The 24186-nt window shown below is 39.8% G+C and overlaps 2 protein-coding genes and 1 long non-coding RNA gene across 5 annotated transcripts in view; all 3 read right to left on the bottom strand.

Annotated features, from left to right (window-relative positions):
* The window catches only part of LOC113141275 (voltage-dependent T-type calcium channel subunit alpha-1I-like), a 126931-nt gene extending 117114 nt beyond the window's left edge, over nucleotides 1-9817 (bottom strand). For 2 of the 3 annotated variants that reach the window (XM_026325593.1, XM_026325592.1), the window contains exons 1-2: nucleotides 9645-9746; nucleotides 8504-9526 (exon numbers count right to left, since the gene is read on the bottom strand). The gene's annotated coding sequence lies outside the window, so the exon portion shown is untranslated. Of the gene's footprint in view, nucleotides 1-8503; nucleotides 9527-9644; nucleotides 9747-9799 lie in introns of those variants that run through there. The other variant, XM_026325591.1, reaches the window with a different exon arrangement.
* A 3683-nt stretch (nucleotides 9818-13500) lies between these two features.
* LOC113140268 (uncharacterized) lies at nucleotides 13501-18633 on the bottom strand. The gene is made up of 2 exons (XR_003296635.1): nucleotides 15088-18633; nucleotides 13501-14904 (listed from the first exon to the last, which is right to left on the bottom strand). It is a non-coding gene; the product is annotated as an uncharacterized LOC113140268 (long non-coding RNA).
* A 904-nt stretch (nucleotides 18634-19537) lies between these two features.
* On the bottom strand, nucleotides 19538-23252 carry LOC113141494 (beta-galactoside-binding lectin-like). The gene is made up of 4 exons (XM_026325939.1): nucleotides 23141-23252; nucleotides 21153-21232; nucleotides 20675-20846; nucleotides 19538-20491 (listed from the first exon to the last, which is right to left on the bottom strand). Exons 1-4 carry the CDS (start codon nucleotides 23144-23146, stop codon nucleotides 20345-20347), a joined length of 405 nt encoding a protein of 134 aa, XP_026181724.1. The 5' UTR covers nucleotides 23147-23252; the 3' UTR covers nucleotides 19538-20344.
* Between the last annotated feature and the right edge of the window lie 934 nt (nucleotides 23253-24186).

A 24186-nucleotide genomic window follows, 5' to 3' on the forward strand; every position in this document is an offset into this window, starting at 1 on the left:
CAGAAGAGGAGGAAATCGCTACATGAGAACAAAACATGAATGATGGTTCATTAAAACTGTTTTTAACACACAGCACATTTAGGTCTTTCTGACTATAGCACATGTTGTACTGCTGTACTGCTTCTGGCTACTATCCAAAGAGTGAGATGAACAAGAGATGGAGATGAGATGGTTGTGATTAGATTTATTTCCTAATGATAGCATTGATAATTACAATGATGATGATGATGATGATGATGATGATGGCAGTAATGCTGCTGGTGAAAGTGATGATGGCAGTGACTAAGATGATGATGGCAATGACAATGTACTGATGGTAATGATGAGGATGATGCTGTTGATGAAAATAAATGTTGCGGATTATGCAACAGTTTTTAAACCATGAATCAAACAGAACAACCTTGAAGGTGTTAAAATTGATTAAATTAAAAAAAAACAAACACGTGACACATTTTCAAATATGTAAATATCAATACAAAGAAGACAGTTGACAAAATACAGAAGTTAGGTTAATTGAATTGCAATATTAAAGAGTGGGGAAGCGAAGAGGAGTGGAGCATTGTGGACTGAAAGGAGTACAATGGGCATCCAGCCAAAAGCTAGTATGCTTTGTACTCCCCTCCGTTTAGATGTCTCTCTCATCTGCAAACAAACACACACTTACACACCAACAACCACACTCGCACAGACCCTCTGGCAATAGTCAATGTTAATCCCCTTAATTTACAAGCAGAAAACACCAGAGAGATGGGGAGAATGGAGGAAGTGTGTATATTATCCACATTCGTAGAGCATGCCTGATCATAAAGAATTAGAAGATCTGCTTCAAAAGCAGCCTTACATGTGCAAAATGTGGTACTGTATTCATCAATTCAGTCATTGATGTTGATGCAACATCAGTCTGATCAGAAATCATGTGCTCAGTTCCTGCAACTATTTGTGCTGTGCCTAGAAATGACAGGAAGTGCTGGCTTCAGAAAGGAGCTTTGGGTTGAGTTTAGGGGAAATAAGGGCTTATATCTGTGTTTCTCTCTCACACATCATCCATGATTTGACAGAAAAATGATCCAACTGAAGTGTAATGAAACATTACATTGCCATTTAGAGCTAATCTGATTCAATTCAGTTCATTTTCAACTTTAATTTGCCATCTATTTGACACACTACACATGATTGAAAGTGAATGTGTAGATTACACAATTAAAAAGAGATATTTCCTCAAACAAACAAACAAATGCAAACAACACGATGTCTACTCGTCAACACCACACACAGGTGCAGAGGAAAGCACAGCACTGTGTCCTCCTGCTGCTTCACCTCGTCAGACATTTCACTGAAATGCTGCAGATTCTTTCTGTGAACCTCACTTCCCGAGTCAGGATCATTTGTCTAAATTCCACAGTTTCAACAGCACCATAAGGAGGCTTGTCCTTGCCAATGAAATACAGCAGCTCATAGCTTCAGTTCCTGACTTTTAACTAATGTCCCCTGAAAGCAGCAACTAACACACTCGCACTGTTACTTGCCTCATGCTCCCGCAGTGAACTGCGCTGTCAGCGGCGACTTTCCCTCTGATTCTGGACGCTGCATGTTTTATTAAGAGGTGGTTTTATTAAAAATACGTTCGTCTGCTGTGCAGAATCCACTATAGCTTCAGACTGAGGCGTCAGGTAACTGGTGTGCTTGACACGGTGGCCTCTGACATGTTTCTGTCTTATTGGGAGATAGTCACACCCACACTAAACCACACTATATTCTTTAGTTTTCGTAGAAGAATCTTAACAGTATTTTCTGTTTTAGGTATAAACCTTCTGAAATAGCTTTAGTCATAGCAAATAACACGACTGCTTTTAATGCCACTTTCACTTTGGGGCAACTGTCACCAAACTTTTCTTTGTTAAATCCTGCTTCTTGGATTATTTAGTGTGAGTAAACAGGAAGAGAACAAGATCAAGCTGAGAGCTGTTTTCCAGAGCTGACTAGTATCATCCAGTCAAATGTCTCCCTGACTCCAGACATGTGCAGCCCTCAGTCTCCAAACTGCTTAGTCAAAGCTGACTCTGTAAAAGTGTTTGGCCTTTGTCCTGGTGGATCAGTGGGCCGTGGCACATAAAGTCATAGCACTGGATGTTTACTATAATTACTTTCTCTCTTAGGTTGTTTTCACTGATTAAATTGGTTTGAGGCGCTGCAGTAGGTAGCTCAATGAAACCTAACCCACTACCCCCCCTGTTGTTATTAGCTATAATGACTTAACTTAGATTTTACGATTTAGCAATGAAAATTTCAGAACCTGCTTGATATTTGAATGTTCAAAAATGAGTTATGTGGGAAGAGTCTATAATGTTATGCACAGGTGTGCTTCTATTTTCAGAAAAAGATCATTTGGTCTCAGGATTAAGCTCAGATGAGGACCCACTTGCAGGCAGAACACTGGGAGCTTATTAAACACAAGATCTCTTTCCAAGAACCTAACTCATTTATTGCCTTGTAAAAAATATTAGAATATGTAATAATTGTTGTCAGTCATTTTGTATAAATAATAACAGTTGAGTCATTTCAAAATGCCATCACTAGTTTCCCAGAATAATCTAAAAGCTAAATTATTCAACTAGAGTATTATTCTATTTTATGCCTCACAAGTGTGAAATGACCCATTAATCATGTAATCATCCACAGAAAATATTATGAGACAATAATGATGAGGAAATGCCACATTGACTTTAACAGGGCACAAGTCTTATAGCTAGGGTGACATTTGTTCACATCACTGAGCAGTGAGCAGAGTGAGGTTGAACTGTGGGATGTGGTGTAAGTCAGAATGACTTAGTGATGCTAGAGAGGGCCGGAGATGGTCTTCTTTACTGATGTCAGCCCTGACAGGTGACAAAACAGCTGTGGAAGAGGCATGCCAAGGGACCACATGCATGTCTGTGTTTGTCAGAGAGAACAAGCAAGAATAGATATGTGTGAGTGTATCTGTCTGTGTGTGTCTAATAGTCGGTACAAACTATCAGCCATCCATTATCTACCACTTGTTCCGGCTATCCAGGGTTGCAGGGGGCTGGAGCCAATACCATCTGACACTGGTCAGATACAAATGGCCAGTCTATCACAGGGCTGACACATGGGAAGAGACAAACACTCACATTCACACCTATGGGAAATTTAGAGTCACCAATCAATCTAACCTGCATGTGTTTTGACTGTGGGAGGAAACCACACAGGCTGAGCACGCAAACTCCAAAAAGAAAGGCACTGGGTCAATCAAGATTCGAACCAGAACCTTACCAATGTGAGGCGATAGTGCTAATAATCCATTATATTTTTAATTTATTGATTTTTTTTTTTTAAATGTATTAGGGTTTGTCAAAGGTCAGACATATGTGTTGGTCATAGACCAGAGATTTGTGGTCATGCATTTGTGGTCTTCAGATCATGAAGAGTAAAAGAACTTTTGAAACAAATAAATAATGTGGACTAAGTGTGAAATTTTCTGAAAAGCAGGAGTGAGGTTGGATGTTTCGAGGACAATAAAACATGAGTAGGTACATTCTGGGGTCATTATGGTCCAAAAGTCAACCAAAAACTCATGAGGAAATAGTGTACACTCTCTCTAATAGACACTCGTTTCTTCTAGACCCTAAGTTTTTAAGAGGCACTCACTTTAAGTACCTCAGCAATAAACCGCACATTAAACTCAACATAACACGAAAGACATTACTTCACAGGAATTTGACAGCATTTCAAGACTGGTTTTAACCAAGCATCTCTCTAAGCATGTGCTAATATACAAAGCACCACTATACTGCCACAGTTATGGAATACACAGTATCTCATAGTCCAAATAGAAATGTCACGATGTTACAGAACTTTAAAAATAGTTTTGGGGAAATAAGCCAAGGGTTAATATATCACGCAGATGGTTTTGATCAAACTACTTGAATATGTAATATGTGGATTCAGATCATATTTATATCCTGCACATGTTAAATCAAATACTAACATGTTATTCAAATCCTTCTACTTTCCAAAAAATACAAAAACAGGCCCACCAATGCTTAATGTCTACATTTACATATAATGTACTAAATAAAATTATTTATTGAATTCATCTGACCAACTTTAACCTTGATTTCCATATCCAATAGCACATCTTATTTCCAAAGCGAACTGCAGGTTAAAAAGCAACTATCACCTGTCATGAAACTTCAACAGGATACACAATTATCCTGGCCATGACAAACATATCATTTCAGAATACATACCCATCCAGCTGCCATGATCCCACACTCTCCCATGCTGTGCAGCATACAATCATCTATAATTGGGATGTTGTGAGTTGCTGCAACTGCTGCTTGTCAACAGAGATTAGCTTTAGACGTTTGTGTATATGTTGGTTTGTAGCTGTGTTGCACCTGAGCACACTGAGGGAAAGCACTGGGATTAATGTGATACTGCAAGAATAAAAAATAAATGCAAAAACAAATTGATAAAAAATACAGATGCCCACACAAACTCCAGGTGCAATATCGCAAATTAAGACAAAGATGTGGCTACATATGTACAAATGTATCCTATTAAGTTTCAGCTGCCCCTTATGTAAGGCTAAATGGAAAAAGTAGATGTTACATAAATATATTCCCAGTACAGACAGTATTACGTTTTAAAGAATAAAATAAATATCCCCTACATTAAATATCATAAGCTAATGCCTGGGTATTAAATTGGCTCTTCGGACTCTAAGTATAAATGATTATTTCGCTAATAAAACCTTTGTGTTTTGCACAACAGGAGCAATTTACTTTTTCATCACCAGGTTTGACTGCAGCCAATTTCATTTATCACCTCTCCACCTATTCTGAAAGCTGGAGCGAAGCAATCATCATATAGACCATGTGGTAAATATGTATTGTTTGTTTCAGGCATATTGGACAAAACCAAGCAAGCTGAATATAAGACAATGTTCATGTAGATCCACCAACTCAACCAGGCTGAGCCAGAAGGAGCAAATCCTAGAGTTTCCTGATATAGGCAGCCTGGTCTATGTGGTCATCTGATGACTGAGCACAAACATGGCTTGGTGTGTCACCTGGGACAAGGTATCTGATGTTGAAAGACCCAAAACACTCACTGATGATGTGTTTAGGAGCACTGGAAGATTTATTTTGACAATGTTTTGTTTTTAATTGTGTTATAACCATTACAAACTTAAACCAGACCTAATCAGATCAAATGTGTCTCACACAGTGGCTGTTAGTGCCTTAACATGTTAAACAGTGAAATGCTGGGACCACACTGCCCAGATTTAACACTTTATACTAGCCAGCTCTAAAATATCTTCTACAATATTACAGTGTTTTTGTTAAGCTTACAACATCCAATATCAATGAAACATTGACTCACTTTTGACTCACTCTGTAATTTCTTTATTAGGTGTGTAGTTTTGTGCTTGTATGTGCCTGTGTGCCAACCTATGACTGCTGTTCCACTTTGCAAACAGCTTTTGGCACATGCTGTTATGATTGTTAATATTGTGCTCCATTAAATATTTGCAGTTTTTAATGATGAATGAGTTTATGTATTTCATTAACTTGGCCTTGGTCTGTTAAAACTCTGACATCCATCGTTTTACTGCTTTTATTGCTGTTATATACTAAAACTGCCATTTAGGTTAATATGGCTCACCTGAACAGCTGCAGACACACACACCTTTGGTCACAGTTCAGTATGAAACAATAGGAGAGCATGTGGGTGAATGTACATGAGTCAACAGCCTTGTCTGTTGGTGGCATTCACAGTGACTCACATTTCCATGAAGAAAGGAAGGGGTAAGCTTGGAGTCAAGCCCACCTGATTTATAATACTGAAGCAGATGAAAAGTATCTCGGTATTGTTTCAGACTATTATCTGTGTTTTGTTTTTGTATAGGCCACATTGAGACATTTAAAGAAAACTCTTAAACAACCTTTTTGTGATTAAGCTACACACTGGCAGACACTGTTTTCAGCCATTTGTGTCGTGTCTGCATCTTACTGTCTCTGCTGGTGTTCATCCCTCTGTCTTTGTTCTCCATCATAGAGTATCGACAGTTACAGCGACTGAACCTCTTCTCTCTCTTTCTGTCTCGCGCTGCCTCTCACTTCCTCTGGCCTTCACAGGAGGCTCTCAAGGCGCAGTATGTGGGTGCCCTCATCACACAGTTGTCAAGCATAAACCGATCGTTTCACCTAAATGAATAATACCAGCATTCACTACAGACCCACTCCAGTCCTGCTCTCTGTCCCTCTCTCCCCTTTAGCCCTGTGTCATTTTCATCCCTACCACTTCTTCTCTTTTCTCTGTCTCCCCTAGCATCTCTCTCAATCTGTACTTTTTAATCCTCTGCCTCATTTCTCTTTTGCTCTTCTTTCCCTTTTCCCCCAATCATCTGCTCTTCTTTTCTTTCTTTCCTCTTTCTCTCCTGCTGTTGCCCATCACATATTCCATACTCACACCTGTTCGCTCTGTTTGTCCCACCCCCTGTTACTTTCAGGTCATTGTGAGCTGCCGCTACAAAAGAACTATAAATGCCGTCTCTCTGCACCCTACAGAGATCCATAATACAAGATCTCACACAGGCCAGACCTGACATTCATTTGTGTGTGTGTTTTTATGTCTATGCAAAAAAGTATGCGCTGATGAGTGCATTTCTGCCATCATCTTTAGTGGGAACAGCACAAACTGCAAATGCACTTTGACCTTGGTCTAAAAAAGGCATGTCGCCATCATGTGTTTGTCCTCCTTGTGTTCGTCTAATGACTTTCCCATTGCTCCCTGCTGCTTCTCTTGACAGCACATCATTTTTAACATATAGTCTTTGACTGCCAAAAAATAGGAGAGAAAGACTGAAGGACACAAGCCAAATCCCATTGTGTGTGTATAAAGTGGCCCTGACATCACCAGAATAAGATGCTGTCAATGAGATCACTGAAAGAAATGTTTTAAATAGTTTTGCTTAGGAGATTAAAACTTTTTACCAATAAAATATTCATAAATATATTGGTGGTAAGCCATTTTCAGAGTTGACAGACGTATCTTTTTACACTTACTGACACTTGCTCTATGTAGTCCTGTCATCTAACAGTGCTTTGAATAAGAGCATCAGTCAACAAACTTGTTTCAAGGATCAGGGGTGACTATTGTCATTTGCCTCCAATTGTCCAGATCTGGGGCATTTCATTATTGTGATGCCATCAGAGTGACCAACGCAGGAGCAGCAATTCTGCCATTTCCAGAATGGACAAGAAGATTCATTTTGGTGTGGCAGAATCAAGGTCTATGCCTCTTCAGCTGAGAACAATGCAGGGACAATGTGTGTCTGTGTGTTCAATCCAATTATGTTGTAGACGTTAAGATGGCAGTTTTATGCAGAGTCACTTACACTGGGTACACAAGAAGAGAAAGCTTTCATTTTCAGAAAAAATTACAGGCAACCACTGGTAGAAAGTTCAAGAGAAAAACAGTCTGCCTAGAAATGTATATAGCAAATGGTCCTTTACACGTAAATGATCAGCTAGATATAGAATACTAAAGACAGTGCATATGTATGCATAAATATAAAATGCTGTTGAAGCATGATCCAATGCTTGGATCCACAACATTTAGCTTTTCCAGGCTATTTTAATGCAAAATGCACTAATGTGATTTATATGGCATACATTTCTCTATCAACAGAGAGGAGAAGAGAGGAGAGGAGAGGAGAGGAGAGGAGAGGAGAGGAGATGAAAGGAGAGAGGAGAGGACAGAGGGCAATCATGCTCTCTGATCAGATGTTTGCACCATTGTTAAGTGAGTACATTTCTTTGAAATTGTTGGAAATATAGAAGTCCAGCATGTAAACCAGTGACACCTCTAACCTTACATTTGTCAGTGCTGATCCTTGGCTACATCAGGTAGTGTAAACCTTCTTAAATTGTCCACAAGACATAATACAGGAGGGCCTCAACAACTTTGAGTGCATCAATGCATGTGACAGAATACTGTTCGGAACCAGATGCTGCAACTGCACACATACTGCAACTTCTATTTTCAAAGAGCTGTGGTGTTAGCGAGAAAAAAGAGAATTCAATTAATCGTAATCTTGATTACAGTCCATTTAATACTGAATGTGCTCATTGCAAACCAGACTGTCCCTGAAACACAGTAGCGCAGAAAAATGTAATAAATAAACTGCTCAAATTGTTGTTTTAATCCCAGCAACACACAGCAGATAGATATCACACAGATATCCGTCTAAACGTTCAACATTTTTCTGTCGCTGCTGAAATCTAAAGGAGAAAACGAGAAAATGCTCATTTGTCGCACCACTGGGGCTACAAGTCTAATGAACAGGCAACACCTCTGCCTCATCTGTGCGCCTTCTTCTTCTGCTTCCTAAAAGCCATTAACACCGGGGCTGAGGAGCAGACAACCCAACAGCAACATACGATAAACACTTGGAGTAGAAATAGGCCAAACTTACCTTGACTGGCATTAAAAAGGTGTGTCCAGGGTTTACTCAACAAGGCAGTCGAGGTTTCGCCTTCTCTCACACACCTGGCCGGTGAACACCATGGAGAATCAGTGTCCACTGGCCATCTATGGTATCGGCGCACACGGAGGCATTTCGATGAGGAAAGAGGTGAATGTTGTTCCGATGCTGCGGTGCAAAGCCCGGTTCCCTGGTGGAAAACTGGGATGTGCGTTGCAGCCCTGGCGAATCTCTGTAGTGCGCACTGGTCTCACATTTCCATAAACAGCCAAGAAGAAAATCAAACGACACTCTTCACAGTGTTTCTGACCATATAAGTTTTAGGGACTTCTACACCATCTGAAGATATGCTGAAGATAATCCGTATCTGAGTTCCACTTTAAGATATATGCGCTAAGGAATTTGGGAACACTTCTTCTTTTTTTTTTTTTACCTCGCTCACGTTGTCTGAGCACACTGAAAAAAAATCCTACGAAGCAAGAGATAAATATTTGTCCGAACTCGGGTCTTAAAAGAAAGAAACAATCTCCTCCTTTTCCCCAGTTCCCACAAAAACTGGCACAAGAAATATTTTCCCTTCTCTCAGCCCGACACCAATCCCGACACCAGTGTCAGAGCTCAACTTATTCCCAGCCGCTGCATCGAAAAGGCGAGACTGTTTTCAGAACCAGGTGCAGCAGATAATTTACCTGCGGGCTAAAATACAAAAAATAAAATAAAACAAACAAACAAACAAACAAAAAATCAATGAGATTATTATCAATTCACTTCATCGTGCGCCCAGTTCTCCTCCCGCTGGAACACGAGGTGCAAGGCTGAATCTGTCAAACCAGCCTCTTCACACAGCCAAAAATATCCCACGACGGTTTACCCAGGAATAACTCCGGGTTTAAAACATGAAGCTGCTAAGAGAAAAGTGAATCTTTTGAAATTATTCCCGCGCTCCATGGGTTTATTCATTTGGCTCCGGCGCGTCAACACCTCGTCTTGTGGCTGGATTCTCTGCAAAGAGTTCTGAGAGTAAGAGAGAGAGAGAACAGAGACAGAGGGAGGGAGAGAGTCAGATTTAGGCAAACGGGCAATATCAGGCTCCTGAAAGAAGAGTGACACGAAGCTGAGAGGGGCCACAGACGTTTATTTCGATCCCATCTGAAAGTGCGTGTGGCAGTAAATCACTGCTTAAGTTGAGCCTGAATGGAACTGAAAAGAGTGTTAAAGGCAGACAAGGAGCTGCGGTGCTGTGGTGAGGGGAGGGCATGGTGGGTTTAATATTTCAGGCATACTTACATACACTTATAACCAGCTGAGACAGAGGAGCGACACACACACACACACACACACACACGGACACACAGACTAGCCACGCACACAGCAGTGGATAATCAGGTTGAGCGTGTCATGTCCTCATGAGATCAGACAAGCGAACGCACCATCTCAGTGTGAACGCGGAAGAGTCACGCATGAACAACTTCGATTAAAACCCCACGGGACGGCGAGGGGTTGGTGGGAGGTCTGCACTGGACGGACTGTACTTCTGATGATGTAGGTAGGTGGGTGGCGATACCTTGGCGTCTGAGAAAATAACATATTGTATATTGTTTTAGCTCTGGCAGCAAGTCGGGCCAGAGAGACGAGAGAAAGACAGAGAGCGACAGAAAAGGAGAGATGGGAGTCGCCTCAAGAGAGCTTAATGCAGATGAAAAATCAGCCGCGAAGGAAAATCGTATTTGCAAGTGGTGCTGGTGGGGAGGGCTGGGGGCAGACAACACACACACACAGACACACACACACACACACGCACACACGCACTGGAAATTCTTTTATTCCTCGATGCCATAATTTTTATGCGTTCAGCACCATGGACAGCTAACAAGCGGGCAGGCCCTTTCAGCTCTCTGCACTGTGCTGAAAACTTCTCTCATTTGGAAAGACTCACATTAATGTAAACCATTACTCTCTTGTTCTCTCCATTTATGTGCTGCAACCTCCTCCACAAAGGGTCAAAGTGCTTGGTCAACTTTCTCACGGACTCTCTCACGGACTCTAGAGATATTTCCTGGCATGGACTTTACTGTTGCTTGGAACCATTAGGCTTTTATCATTTTGGAGATGACCTGTCAGACTATCACTTACTATTTTCTCTGAACTTTAACCAAAATAGTCTGAGTGGTTGTCATTAGAAGTTCATGTTCTCATCGAGAACTCAGGGGAGGGACAAATCTCACTTCTATTTTAGTTCACCCATCAAATATTGCATAAAATAATATGTACAATAATAAAACGGTGGCAGAAGGCCCCTCCACACCATCTCCTGAGGGTCCTAACTCTAATGAACTTATCCTCTGCAGCACACCAGTCTTCCTTTCCTGATGGCTGAGTCCTCGTAAAAGCCATTTCATCACAGCATTTGATGGGTTTTGCACCTCCACTTGAAGAAACGTTCAGTGTTTTTGCTCCAAATGGACTGAGCTTCAGGTCTTAAACCAGTGACAGTTCTGTCTATTGTTGTTTAGCGGTTCTTGCTCTAATGTGGATTACTACAGTGGTTGAGGTCAGGTCAGTCGCACTGAGAGCAGAGCGTCAGCTTGTGATAAAGCATATGGGTATACGTATTGACAGCAAAACACATATTATAGCACTATTATACTGCACAAAAGAAAAAGGTTTGAAGGCATGAAAATTGTATGTTTTGCCATTGTGAGGCTATGAATAATTCAAGGCGCCATGTGCAAAAATACCCCCACTTGCCAGCTTGAAGTAAAGTGCGTTATTCATAAGTTGTGAATAATTAAGGTTTAGGGAGCAGAGTTGGAAGTGAGGGGGATATTTGCTGACTCTATGCTTGTCTGGGTTGGCACTTATCAGGAAATACAATGTTTGGGTCAGGCAATTAGCAGGCAGAACAAAGAACAAAGCTAGGTACCCCATGTGTTTCAATGATAAAGAAAACACTGGCAAACTAGTTTTCTTCATTGAAGTTAGGATATTATAAACAATAAGTATGTCACTAACTTTGTGTTATTCCTGCTAGAATTTAGGAAGTTTTCTTTGTATTAGACATCTTTGCATGTGAGTATAACCAAACTCATTATTTGTATTAGTTACCAAACAGTGTGGGAATTTCTGTGTGCTACTGAGAATTGTTGCATCATATTGCATTACATCACATCATAGCACATCATGTCACCTAGTGTCACATCACATCTCATCACATCAGGTCACATTGCATTAAGTGACTTCATGTCACTCTGCTGCAGGAACAACACAAGACCCAAGAAGTAAGACAATGATACAACATAGTGACATGTATGAAGGTCTTTTTTCAACTCAGGACTATAACATCAGTATATGATTCTTTCTACAACCTGCCAAAGTGAAAATCAGATGATTTTTATATTAAGAGCTGTGTTGAGGAACAGCATATATTTTTATACCACAAATATGAGATCCAGCTGTGAAGAAGACTGGTGCAAAATGTACTTATCCAGGACAAATCAGTCCCACTAATCTCACTTACCCACAGAGGCCTCTGATTATGGCAGATATATGCTCCCAACTAACCAAACTGTAATCTGATCAAAATGACCATCATGTAAATTGCTTAGGTGTGATATATTGACTATAAATCCAAAAGGTCAGACTTCAGCCTCCAGTGCTGATACAGTGCAGGTTGTATTAATATTCAAATGCTCTATTTGACACAGTTTTTAAGAGTATGGTAGGACACACTTTATGCCTGAAAAGCAATTGTGAAACTTTGTTTAAATTGTCTCCATCACTTTGGATGAGCACATCGATAGAGGATGGTTTAGACAGAGATGCCAATTGCACACAGCCCCCAGGGCTGCCATGAAAAGATAGGCTACATCCCAAGCTGAGTGTGTGCATTAGAGGCTGTGTCTCTGTGTGAAAGTGTGTGTTCTCACCTTCCCTAAGTAGAGATAACGGGGAGTCCTGGAGGTACCTGGAGCACGGAGGAGATCTGAAGAAAAGCGATTAATGCCAGAGGCTCAAATCACTTATCTAAACTGTGTTAACAACAGCTACAAATTTTGTGAACATTGACAAACTTTCATACACATATATGCACATACAGTGCATTTAAGGAGTTTGCTGATGTGTGCCAGTGTTACACATACCGGAATTCATGCACACAGAGAAGTACATAAACCAACAGGGGTTCAGTTTAATGACTTCAGGTGTGTTTATTTATGTGTATTTAAACTGCATTCATCCCATGTGACATGAAACATTTGGTTCTTTATAACATCATTTTTGTCTTATGTAAAGCACATTGGATTTTCCTTCTGCGCTATAATCTCCCCTTGCCAGGTTTTGCCTGTGTGTCAAACTTTCTCTGTCTTTTACACACACACACACACGTATGTACACCTACACAATTGAAACCTGAACTGTGGTCCTTCTGTGTTCTTATAAAACATTCAGAGTCCCAATTGACCGGACATGTGGTCCCCTTTGAGTGGATATGCCCCTGCATGTCAGTGTGTGGGTGTCTAGGCCACACATTAGATGTCTTTACAAAAGGGTCATGTTACTCTATTTTTCAATGCCAGTGGAGAAAGTGATCATCGCAGAGGAAAGAAAGGTAAGAAGAGTGAAAGAAAGAACAAAGTTGGGCTGATGACAGGAAAAGTATAGAGCCAAGGAGAAGGAGCTAAGAATAAAGGAGAGAAGCTCACTAGAGAAGAAGGAAGGATTGGAGAGTGATAGGAAAGTGAATCAGAAAAGTCAATAGGTGAAATAAGGAAATGTAGCTGAAAGTAGCAATAAAGTCAAAGAAAATTCATATAAAAAGTCATTATATTTCAAAATGCCCACAGTCCTGGGTTGTCACAACAAAAACAATTCACAGAAACTCTGCTACTATTAAACTCCAGCTGTGACATTTCGCCCAGTGGACTCTTTGCTTGTTTAGCTGTGTGTTGTTAGCTTTGTGCTTTGGTGGCAAATGTTTTTTGTTTGAAACCAAAATCATACAAACTAAACAGTATTTCAAATTGCCTCATTTTGTTTCCTATCAGGTTTCAGTTGCTGTGAATATAACCTTATGTTCTCTTTTAGTGCACTGACAGCAGCTATGAAGAGTGCTTTGTGGGAATGGGCAGTGTTGTGTGTTCACTGTGATCTTTCATTTTAATATTATGCCAACATTATGTTTTTATATCATTATTTTATATCATTATCACATGTACTTGGGCAAACGACTGAACCAACCCCTGTTATCACTGTAAATTACGTGAACAAAAATATCAACGTATGTCTAGCAGTGGTTCTAAACTGTTTTTTTAACTGCAAACCCCCTGATTGCACTCACACAACACATATTTACAAACCTGTACAAACACAAAACTCACTCCTGCTCCCCTCAGCCAGATTCATCACTTGCGTAAAAATCAATTTACCTGATGTTGAGACAACAGCTTAAGAATTTAAACCAAATTGACTTGATTTTAAGTCTATTTACACTATTTCTCTTCCCCTCACGCACAAACAGGTATACAACCACACACAATACACATGACAATCGCGCACATATGTCTTCGAATACAGTCTCATTTCACAGTCTGCTCTTTACCTACCCAGAAGCCCCCTGGAGGGATTTAGTAAATAGAAAGCTAGTTTGTACTTTCCATTAGAGCCTAATTCTATTACGCAGCTGGCTCTGATCGATCCGAACATTCAGTGAGACATGCAAAAAAAAAAAAAAAAAAAATAGCAAGTGGAGGCCACTGTGGTTTGAGGATGGAGGTGGGAAAAGGTGGGAGCATACGAGGGATAAAATAAATAATAAATAAATGAATGAGGACAATGGGAAATAAAAATAAGAAAGAGAAAACAGAGCTTGACCTGATTGATATCATCTTTGGATATAAAATTTAAATAAAATTACACTTAAACACACACTACATAACATTTATTCATATTACATACTCAGGCATACACCTTATCCTTCATGTGTCTAAGTTATATTGTGTGCATGAGAAAAATGCATGCTGATGCTCTGACATCATAAATACACATTGGCTACGTGGGTGTATGTAGCTCCAAAACACACTGATTCAAAGTGACAGCATGCATATCATTTGAACAGTGCAGAGACCTGAAACACACATGCACAGGCATAGACACGTATATATGTACACACACCCAGGGAAGAGATAGAGAAAGGCGATCATCACACAGGTGATGTGGGAGCAAGAGCTGGACAGATATAAAAACCCATATCTGTCAGGGAAGCCTGGGGATTGTGTACTATATGATGTCGAGATTGGAGTTTATTTGTGTGTATATGCTCAAACCAGGCAGTTCGTGGAACCAGAAATGTGGTCAAACCTGTCTCACTGTGCCCAAGGGGACAAATGTGAATAAACCTGAAGAAAAACAGAGAGATTACGGGGGATGGTTTTTCAGAAAAATCTGGAGAGTACGAAAGAAAGATGGTGGCGAGAGGCAGCACAGTTTAAAAAGGCAGAAATGAGTTCAGAGAGGGGTGTGAAGGAGTCCAGGTGATTTGATAAGACACAGAAAACAAAGAGAAATGAACATTTACTTACAACATAAAGCACAGATGTCACAGCAACCCATCCCAATAAGATTAGATGAGTATATTGTTAGATGAGTACGTCTGTTCTGTCAGATCCTAAGAGAACATGGGTTCAGTTACCACAAATTAGACATTACAAGAGGAGAATATATTAAAAAAAACACATCACCACACAGAGAAAGAATTAAACAGGATGAAAATGATGAATATTCCTCATTTAGATAATTATTGGTTGATAAAATAAGTAAAAGCTCAATTTCTTCATTGACACGATGAAGAAAAATGGAAAAGATCCTCTCCCAGCATGCTTCACAGGAACACAGGAGACTGGTCACAGAGCAGTGTAGCTCCCTCACTGAGCATGCAGGCACTTAAATGCAGCTCAGCGTAATGCAAGAGGACAGACTTGACATATAAATGAAAGCAACTGGGAGACAATAAGGAGAACTGTGTACACAAGCTGCTAGCAAAGCAAGCCAACATTGGACTAAATAAGCAGATGGGGTCTAAGAATATCCTGTTTAAAAGTATTTCCCTGTGTTAATGGTCAAAAGTAATCAAACAAAAAAGTGTTTTCTGGATTAACACCAAAACAAGGCAAATGGCTCATTATGCTTATTTTATCCCTGACACACACATCACATTGTTGTTGGCAGCTCCATCATTGTAGGTCTGTCATTTTGAACAATGTTTCATTTGACAGCTCTGAAAAATAAAGTTCATGAAACATCTTTTATTCCTCAGCTGTTAGAATTAGAAGAACCTGTTTTTCTCACAGGAGTAGTATATTGTTCTTACAGACATGTTTTAAAATAATCATGTAACAGCCACAATTTAGCCCATCATTAATATTAAGGGTACATCATAATTGAGAACTAGCATTACATAAGCACTCAGCAACTTGTACACTTATAGTTCAACATTTATGGTTGACTGGCACATATAATAGATTAGAAGGTCAATTCACTTATATCTAGCCATAGATTGAAAATGTTGTAGCATCACTGTAGCGCTGGCCAGGCTTATGGGGGCATTATGGGCATTAAATGCAAATTCTGTTTAATGGTGAACTTAGCTTTTAAATTATGAAGTCCTGGCCTGAATGCAACTCATTACATGCTTGCTAGAGGTAAATTTATGTTCCCATTAGACTGTACATAAATCTAGATAAATGCATTGTAATAAATGCTTGACTCCAAAACTATTATTTGCATTCTGAGATCTTAAATATAGGCATTTAGCAACTATATTTATACAAGTGAGTTGGTAAAATAAGTGACTGTTCCTCAGGCTGTAGTATGCTGTAGTGACAGATAATTCTAAGGGTTATGAAAAACTGGTACATTAATGAAAAAAGATCATCAACAATGAAACAAATGTAAAACGTTCAGTAGAGCATACATAGCTAAAAGCATATTTACAGTACATTGGCTGAGGAGCCAGGTCAGTGTTTCCTGCCACACACCCTGGAGTTCTCACATAGCGTGTGATTATAGTAGAGTGAAAGTTCTGTGTATCCCATGTGAGAGCAAGATTCCCTTTCCCCTCCAATTTCAGATCTTAAAAATCAATTTAAAGATATTACTCAAGGTCAGTCTCAGTTTAGCCTGTGGCCCTGATGTTTGTATGCTTTAGACTGATTTTAAAGTCACTGAACTCAAACCTGCCAGGTTGTCAGACAACATCTGTCAGCATTACTATGGTGATGAGCTTCATTCTTACCCTGGAGACAACTCAAGCAAACAGGGTGAGTGACTTTGACACAATGTGTGTGAGGAGCATTAGAAATCTGGTTGGAGGTTACAGGTGATTAACTCACAGGGGCATAGTCTGTCTCACTCTTTGTCTCTGTCACACACATAAAAACAAACAAGCACACTCAGACAAACATGTCACATACACCACAGTGCATGTATTTTCATTGAATGCGTTACTTGAATATCCTAAAATGAGATACATGTATTACTGAAGCCAGCAAACGTGCTGTGTTTGTGTCTGCAGGTCTTCACCTTTGCAGATCGACTGGTATATGGAACAGTTTGTGTTCCATGCAGGAATGACAATTCAATGACAGAAGACAACTAAACACAGAAAGCTCACATTATCACAAAACAAAGCATATAACCATTATACTAAACCACTTATTTGCCTACCATCCACGCACAGAGAACATATATTCAAACTTGGCTGGTTGGTTTGTTTGTTTTTCTTTGTTATATATATTCTTCTACTTGTTGTTCAGTGCTCTTACAAGCCCACCAGAATTTCTGTTTTCTCCTGCACAGTTGTTATGTTTGGCAGCATTGTTTTTATTTTATGGCTTCTACACAAATAAATAAAATATAATCCAAATTTAAAATCCACAAGGTAACACTATCATGATGCTGAACTCACCAGGTTTTTTTCAGTTTATGCCTGATCATGTTTCTAATACAAAAGACCAAGCCTGAGGTGAGGCAGGCATGCAGAACATGAATCCAGGACCGCAGTCAGCTCAGAGCAGGCCCACGCACATCTCAATGTGTGGCTGATAGCTTCAGTGCAGAAATCTGGAGTCATGCTGGCGCTAAATATAGACAAAGGTTTTATGTAAGCTGAAATGAATCATTCTATTCCACACATTTCAGCACATTTACTCACACGCACTGAATAAGTGACATGGCGCAGGTGAAGGAAACACAGGGATGTGTTAAACATCTGCGATACTCATTACAGGAAAGACATTTAGAGAACTGACAACACAGACATATGCTTTATGTCTGCCTGCTGAAACCACATACATTTACTTAGGTGTTATTCTGTGTTATTCCAAGGCAGGCAATTTGAATGTGTTAATTAAAGCCATAACATGATTGATTGGATGTGTGTGCGACAGCTTGACCATCACAGGGTTTTACAAGAAAGCAGATAATGGATCAATGTGTCTGAGCAACACACAGGTCATGTAAACATACTGGTCAGTTAGGTGCACACACATCACCTCATCTTACTAGTTTTACTGTAAATATGTGTAAAAGTGAACAAAAAGAGTCAGAAATAGGGGTCAGCCTTGACCCATGCTAACATTATATAAGTGGATGCAAAACAAACACACGGGTACCCTAACAACACAACCCTGGATATTGATCTTGTCTGCCACAAAATAATGAAGAGAGGAAGTGTTAAAATGAGTTACCTCCACTTGAGAGTGTGGGAAGGGGTTGGTTACAGCTAAAGAATGACACAGAGGGAGAATAGGAGAGACAACTCGGCAGAGAAAAAAAAGACACTGAAGGGGGAGGTAGTGGTCAGCGAAAGACTTGGGAAATAGAGGTAGCCCAAAGAAGAGGAGAGAGGAGGGCAAATAGAAGAAGGAGAAGAAAGGTAGGTGAGACAAACAAGATGATGATAGAAAGAGAGAGGGAAATGAGTAGAGGAAGTAAATTGTTGTCATCAAGGCAGCCGCAACTGTTTGTTGTTATCATTCTGGGGAGATCACCTTTGACACTGCTGTTGGCTTCAGAGCACACACATATATAGTACATGCACCTGTTGGTCATGGAGAAACCATGTCAGACTGACCCCATGTAGGAAGCCCCCCCTTCCCCCTTCCCCCTCCCCCCCCCCCATACACATATTGTATTTCTGTTAATGTATCCTGACAAGCAAAAGAACAGGGGGCCATCTAACATGATCCCACCAGCCTCTGGTTTGAAGGACCATACCAGGGGAACCACTTCTGCACTGAGGTTTTTCCTCATTTCCTTTTCTCTATACCTCTCTTCTCAAATGAGACATCACCACACACATTGCCTTCTGTTACATCAGATGATACTATTAAAAATGCTCACAAGTCACTGAAACAAATACACATACACAGACACACACAAACAGAGATTTATGTCATATCCTGATTTTCATTTCTGTCTCCGTGCTACTGCATGAACTGTATGAAGAACACATTCAACACATCCAAAAGGAATCAATGATATTCTCTTAAATTAGATTAATATAGCAAGGGTGACATCTACTGGCCAACATAGCTAATTTCCTATTTTTTTTTATTTACATGGAAATTGAATTAACAGTAGAAATAAATAAATGGAATGAAGCTAAATCAGTTTTCTAAACACCTCCTGCACAAGCTGAAGATAAGTTGAGGTGGAATTTGTGGCATCAAACCAGACACTATCACTGGTGACAGACGATTAATTATTTTTCTGCAACATTTGTACATAGATTTTAAGCAACTGTAAAGTGTCAGTTCATAGTCTGATCATGCGAATGTATTAATACAATGAGCTTGTCTATGGATTGGGCCATAAAATATATATTATATATATATATATAATATATATTAGATTTATTTTAAAAGAACTTTTTACCAGGTAACGTTGCTTGTGTAACTGTGCACTGGGCATAGAATATGTAAATTCTGTGTAAGCAATAAAGCAAGAAAAGTGAATATTTCACACTAGAGAAACCTTTTTTTTTCAGAAAATGGCATGCTTTAATAAATGTTTCAGGCAGGCATTATAGCATTATTATGGCAGAGATTAATGAAAAAAAATTAATTTAAACAATTGTAGTATCAGGTTGCAACATAACAAAATTTAAAAAAGTGAAGAGGGCCTAAATACATTGTATCTGGAATGTTCGGGAGGGAAAAGAATGTAACTGATCTCAATTTATGTGCTACTCAAAGCAAATAAGAGCCTGATAATGGGCCTGGGGCTGCTCTATGTTTGGTTTTCTTTTAAGTCACTAACTCTTATCAACAACATACAGCTACACTACTAGCTTTATGTAAGTACATTTCTTATAATTGTATGTCTCTATCTTATCTATCTATTGTTCTGTCTGTGCTATTACACATGTACACCTGTCTACACATGCCAACAAGCTAAATTAGGAGTGCATAATTCTGTCCTCGAAGGCCACTGTCCTACTTGTTTCCCTGCCAAATCAATCAGAATCTGGAAGATACCATCTCAGATGAGGGTGGAGTGGGGGAAGACACAGTTTATTGGTATCTTCCAGCTTCTGATTGGCTAAACACACCTGGTCCAGGTAATCAGCAGTGGGTGGGGCAGAGACAGTTGGAAATCAAACAAGGCTGTGACATTCCAGGGCTGGAATTGACCACCCCTGAGCTAAATTCTTGCATCACACAGTAATATGGCACCACGTGTCTTTGGCAATTTGAAAGCTGGAGGGTAACCTGAGAGCAGACAAATTAAAAAGGGCAAGCTGATTTTTAATCCACCAGTTCCTGGGAGGGTGGAAGTTTACTTAATCTCAAAGCTTGTGATGCGAGCCTCCCCTTCAATGCTGATGAATGAGTACTTCTCTGCACCTATGCGATTTGGGAAGTGAATTTGAGAGCCATCTGATAAAGACACCAGGAACTCCGTAGGGGTGAACTGTATGATGATCTGTACAGTTTAAGGAAAGTGAGAGATGGAGAGAAAAGGAGAGAAAATATTATCTTGATAGTACCTATTGTTGGGTACAGTAACACACATTTTCCAGCAGAGGTCACTAACAGAGAGGCAGAACGCATACAAGCAGACCCACAAGCAAGACAAGAATATGTACACGCACACAGGACCTGTTACCTTAAACTCCTCTCCCTGTCGGAAAGGAAAGCTTCCATCACGGTGCTCCTCACACCAGTTGCCTCCTTGGTACGAGTTGCAAACCACGACGTTTTCATCTCCGTGGGCATTAAAGCGGGGGTTGATATGCAATGTAATGTCCTTATCATCAGGGCCAATATTCACTGCAAAACTGCAGAGAATATTGATTAGCACACAAAGACATGTATTATTTTGATATGGCTCATTAGCTTTAAAATGAATGAAACACTGAGGAGCATGTTTCACTAGTTATACTAGTTACTAAAGAAAAGAGACTACAGAAGATATCCAAATATCTGAACCTGGGCAAAGGAATAACATCCTGTATGACAAGCATGAAATTTCTTTCTGAAACACCAGTGCACCAAAATGAACTAAGAAGAGGTTTGTGTTTTCAGTTTTACTGTAAGTTATTTGTTTCAAAATTAAACTATCGTTTTGCATTATTACTACTTACTTGGTAGCATCAGGCTTGGGAACTCCAACAATGGTCAGGGTCTGCCCGACCTTGAAGGACATGTTCTGAATGTTCATACTCTGTGCAAAAGAGGGGTAGGAGAGTGATATAGTGTGTTATATTGATGTAATACTCCTGGATTTTACTAAAAAACACATTTTTTATAGCAGTTACAGGCAAAAACTCCAGCAGCAGTCATCTCAGCCAACTCTACAATCGTCATTCCATCCTTAGAAATTATAGAACATGTGTTCTCAATTATACTCCCACTGATGGATTGTTCACTCTAGCCATGGCCCTTTTCCACTATGCTGACTTTGGCAGAAGCTAGAAATGTTGAAAACAGATGAGGGACAACTGGACAAACTGAGTAATATTTTCCAAAGTGCAATTCTAGATGGCAAGTATAGCATGGAAAAAAAAGGCTGAACATCCCAGCAATCCTCTGCTCAGTTTCTACTGTACATGTGGCAGGAGTGTACTGAGCTGTGTCAGGATTATGAAATCATATTTGAGCAATCTATTATTTGATTGTAAAATACTGATGTGAAACAATTTTTTATAATAGTGTAATACTTTGTCAAATCAGGGCAACAAGAAATAATATACAACCATTCCCTATGTGCAAAATTGAATTCTATACCTGTTTATTCCTATTTAGGGTCACAGGGATCAGCTGGAGCCTATCCCAGCTCTCTTTCAGGTGAAAGGCAGGGGTACACCCTGGACAGGTCCCCAGTCCATCACAGGGCCACATAGAGACAAACAACCTCACACACTCACACTCACTCCTATGGGCAATTTTGAGTCACCAATCAACCTGACATACATGTTTTTGGACTGTGGGAGGAAACCAGAGTACCTGGAGAAAACCCACACAGAAAGGCCAGGTTTCCAACGTCTTGCTATGAGGCAACAGTGCCAACCACCAAGCCACCATACTATCTCTATAAAGACCAACCCAAAGAAAATGAACTGAAGTGTAAAGGGATAGGATGACATAGATAGAATATTCTTTCTAAGTTAGAGTCCAGTTGTGCATGGATACCACATGTCACTAGGGCTTGAGCTGCATGGGGATGGGCTGAGGTGGAAGTTGGCAGTCAGCCTGCATTTTCCTTTTGACACACTGCTGTCTAAAGGATTGTGTAAGTCATGCCAATTAGTCACTTCGGACAGTGACAAAACCCTGTGAGTGACAAAACATCAAGAAACAAGAAACATTCCATTTATACAAGTACACATATTCACCACAAATAAAGGGTTTACTATAATGAATGAGTTTATTCTAAAATAACTGTCATCCTGCTAAAAAACAGCCTTCACAACCTACCAGTGCTCAAAGAGCTAACTTTAAGAACCAGTAGCACCTATTTAAGCCTGTAGACGGTGACGTTATTTCATTGTGTCCACTAATATAATTTAAGCACTCTTGTCCTTACGCATTTACTCCTGAGGCCAAGCATAAATGATACTGTACTCTACTCAGTTTATGAGTCCAAAAAAGAAAAAAAAAAAATCACGATGCAGCCCTGTCTGCATTCAGCTCTAACATACTGGGACTGAGAGACGGCATGTTTGGAATTACAAAGACAAATGTTAAGCATTGCTGTTACAGTGTGCATCCTGTGCAGCTGCAGGATGCATCTAATAATATAAACTGCTGACTCACTTAACAATTTGCAGATATTGAGAGAAAAGTAACTAATTTGCTGTGTAGTGCTCTGTGCTGCATATTTTGACCATAAAAGGCAAAGACAGAAGCAGAACTCACAAAAGCTAAATAAGTCATATGCAATGAGCTGCTGTATTTAAGCTAAAGCAAAGTTCAGCTCAGTTACATCAGCATTGCAGAGTGAGCTGGCACAAGTCATTGAGTTGTCAGTTACACTTTTTATATATGAGCGAACGCTGTTTATACATCTACAGTAAGTCATAAAATACAGAGTAAGATCAATCCAGGAGCACAGTATTAAAATGATAGTTACCTTCATATTTGCAGATATAGTCAAGGAGAACAGCTGAAAAGAAGGGAGTGTGCTGCAGGCAGGGCCTTCCCTCACTGCAACCCGAGATATATACAGTGTGGGAGGGTCCTTGATACTGAGTGACATTTTAAACAGCAAATACAATCAAACCATTAGTAAACTTTTCCCAATGGATTCAAAGCGAGGTTATAGACCATAAATATCTAACTTAGTGCTTAGCGAGTGGTTTCAGAGCTTGGTGAAGTAAAGACAATTAGTGATATATTGTTCACTGACAACAGACTGGTACTTTATAACCCGGTGGTGCTGAGACTGACTGTGAGAGGGAGCAGAGCAGAATGGCAGACAGAAATAGAAAAGCATTTGTTACCAGGGAGAAGACTAAATATTTAGAACAGCCCATAGCCTCAATGCCCACAGACTGAATGTGGCTTGTAATTTACAGTAGGATCAAATGGCAGCATTTGAGCTCAGTCTAACTACAGATATTTAATTCTAAACTGTAGTTACATGTGAAGGGGGTCAAAGTGAAATTGAACTGACGTCAAATCCTGAAAATGCTGGAATCTCTGACTCATAGTTAGCACCAGGCTACACTTTCATCTGTGGACACATGACTTGCATAGCTGCTGTATCTCAGTGGCTCAATAAAGGAATAAGATACACTTTTACTGCAATGTAACACAACCTAATGTATATTTATGACTTGGTAAATGTACATTAAAATCCGTTTTACAAACATTTTGCTCTTTTCAGGTTTTTCTGTGTTGCAGCATAGTTTATATATTATAGATTTATATATTGACCAGTGTAGACGCACGTGGCACATGTTGAAACTTCCCTTCGTATTTCCTCCTCAGTATGAGCCAAATGTTTTTTCCAATATCAATAACTTTGTTAATTATTTATTGAGCAGGGATTAGTGTAGCACACTGCCTTGGGTCAGTGTGTTAATAAAGATCACGAGTTGAGTCTCATGGTGAGCTAGTAACTGGGCCTACATTATTATTGTTTGCTTTAAGTAATGAGGAATACTTTGAATGGGT

Source organism: Mastacembelus armatus, chromosome 8 (genome assembly GCF_900324485.2).
Source record: "Mastacembelus armatus chromosome 8, fMasArm1.2, whole genome shotgun sequence".
NCBI classification, from domain to species: domain Eukaryota; kingdom Metazoa; phylum Chordata; class Actinopteri; order Synbranchiformes; family Mastacembelidae; genus Mastacembelus; species Mastacembelus armatus.

Excerpts from the sequence above, each read along its gene's own strand:
- LOC113141494 (XM_026325939.1), bottom strand. Across the intron at positions 20,847-21,152 it reads CCCAAGCCTGATGCTACCAA|TTTTGCAGTGAATATTGGCC; the intron begins GTAAGTAGTAAT and ends TATTCTCTGCAG. Across the intron at positions 20,492-20,674 it reads GACAGGGAGAGGAGTTTAAG|ATCATCATACAGTTCACCCC; the intron begins GTAACAGGTCCT and ends TAAACTGTACAG.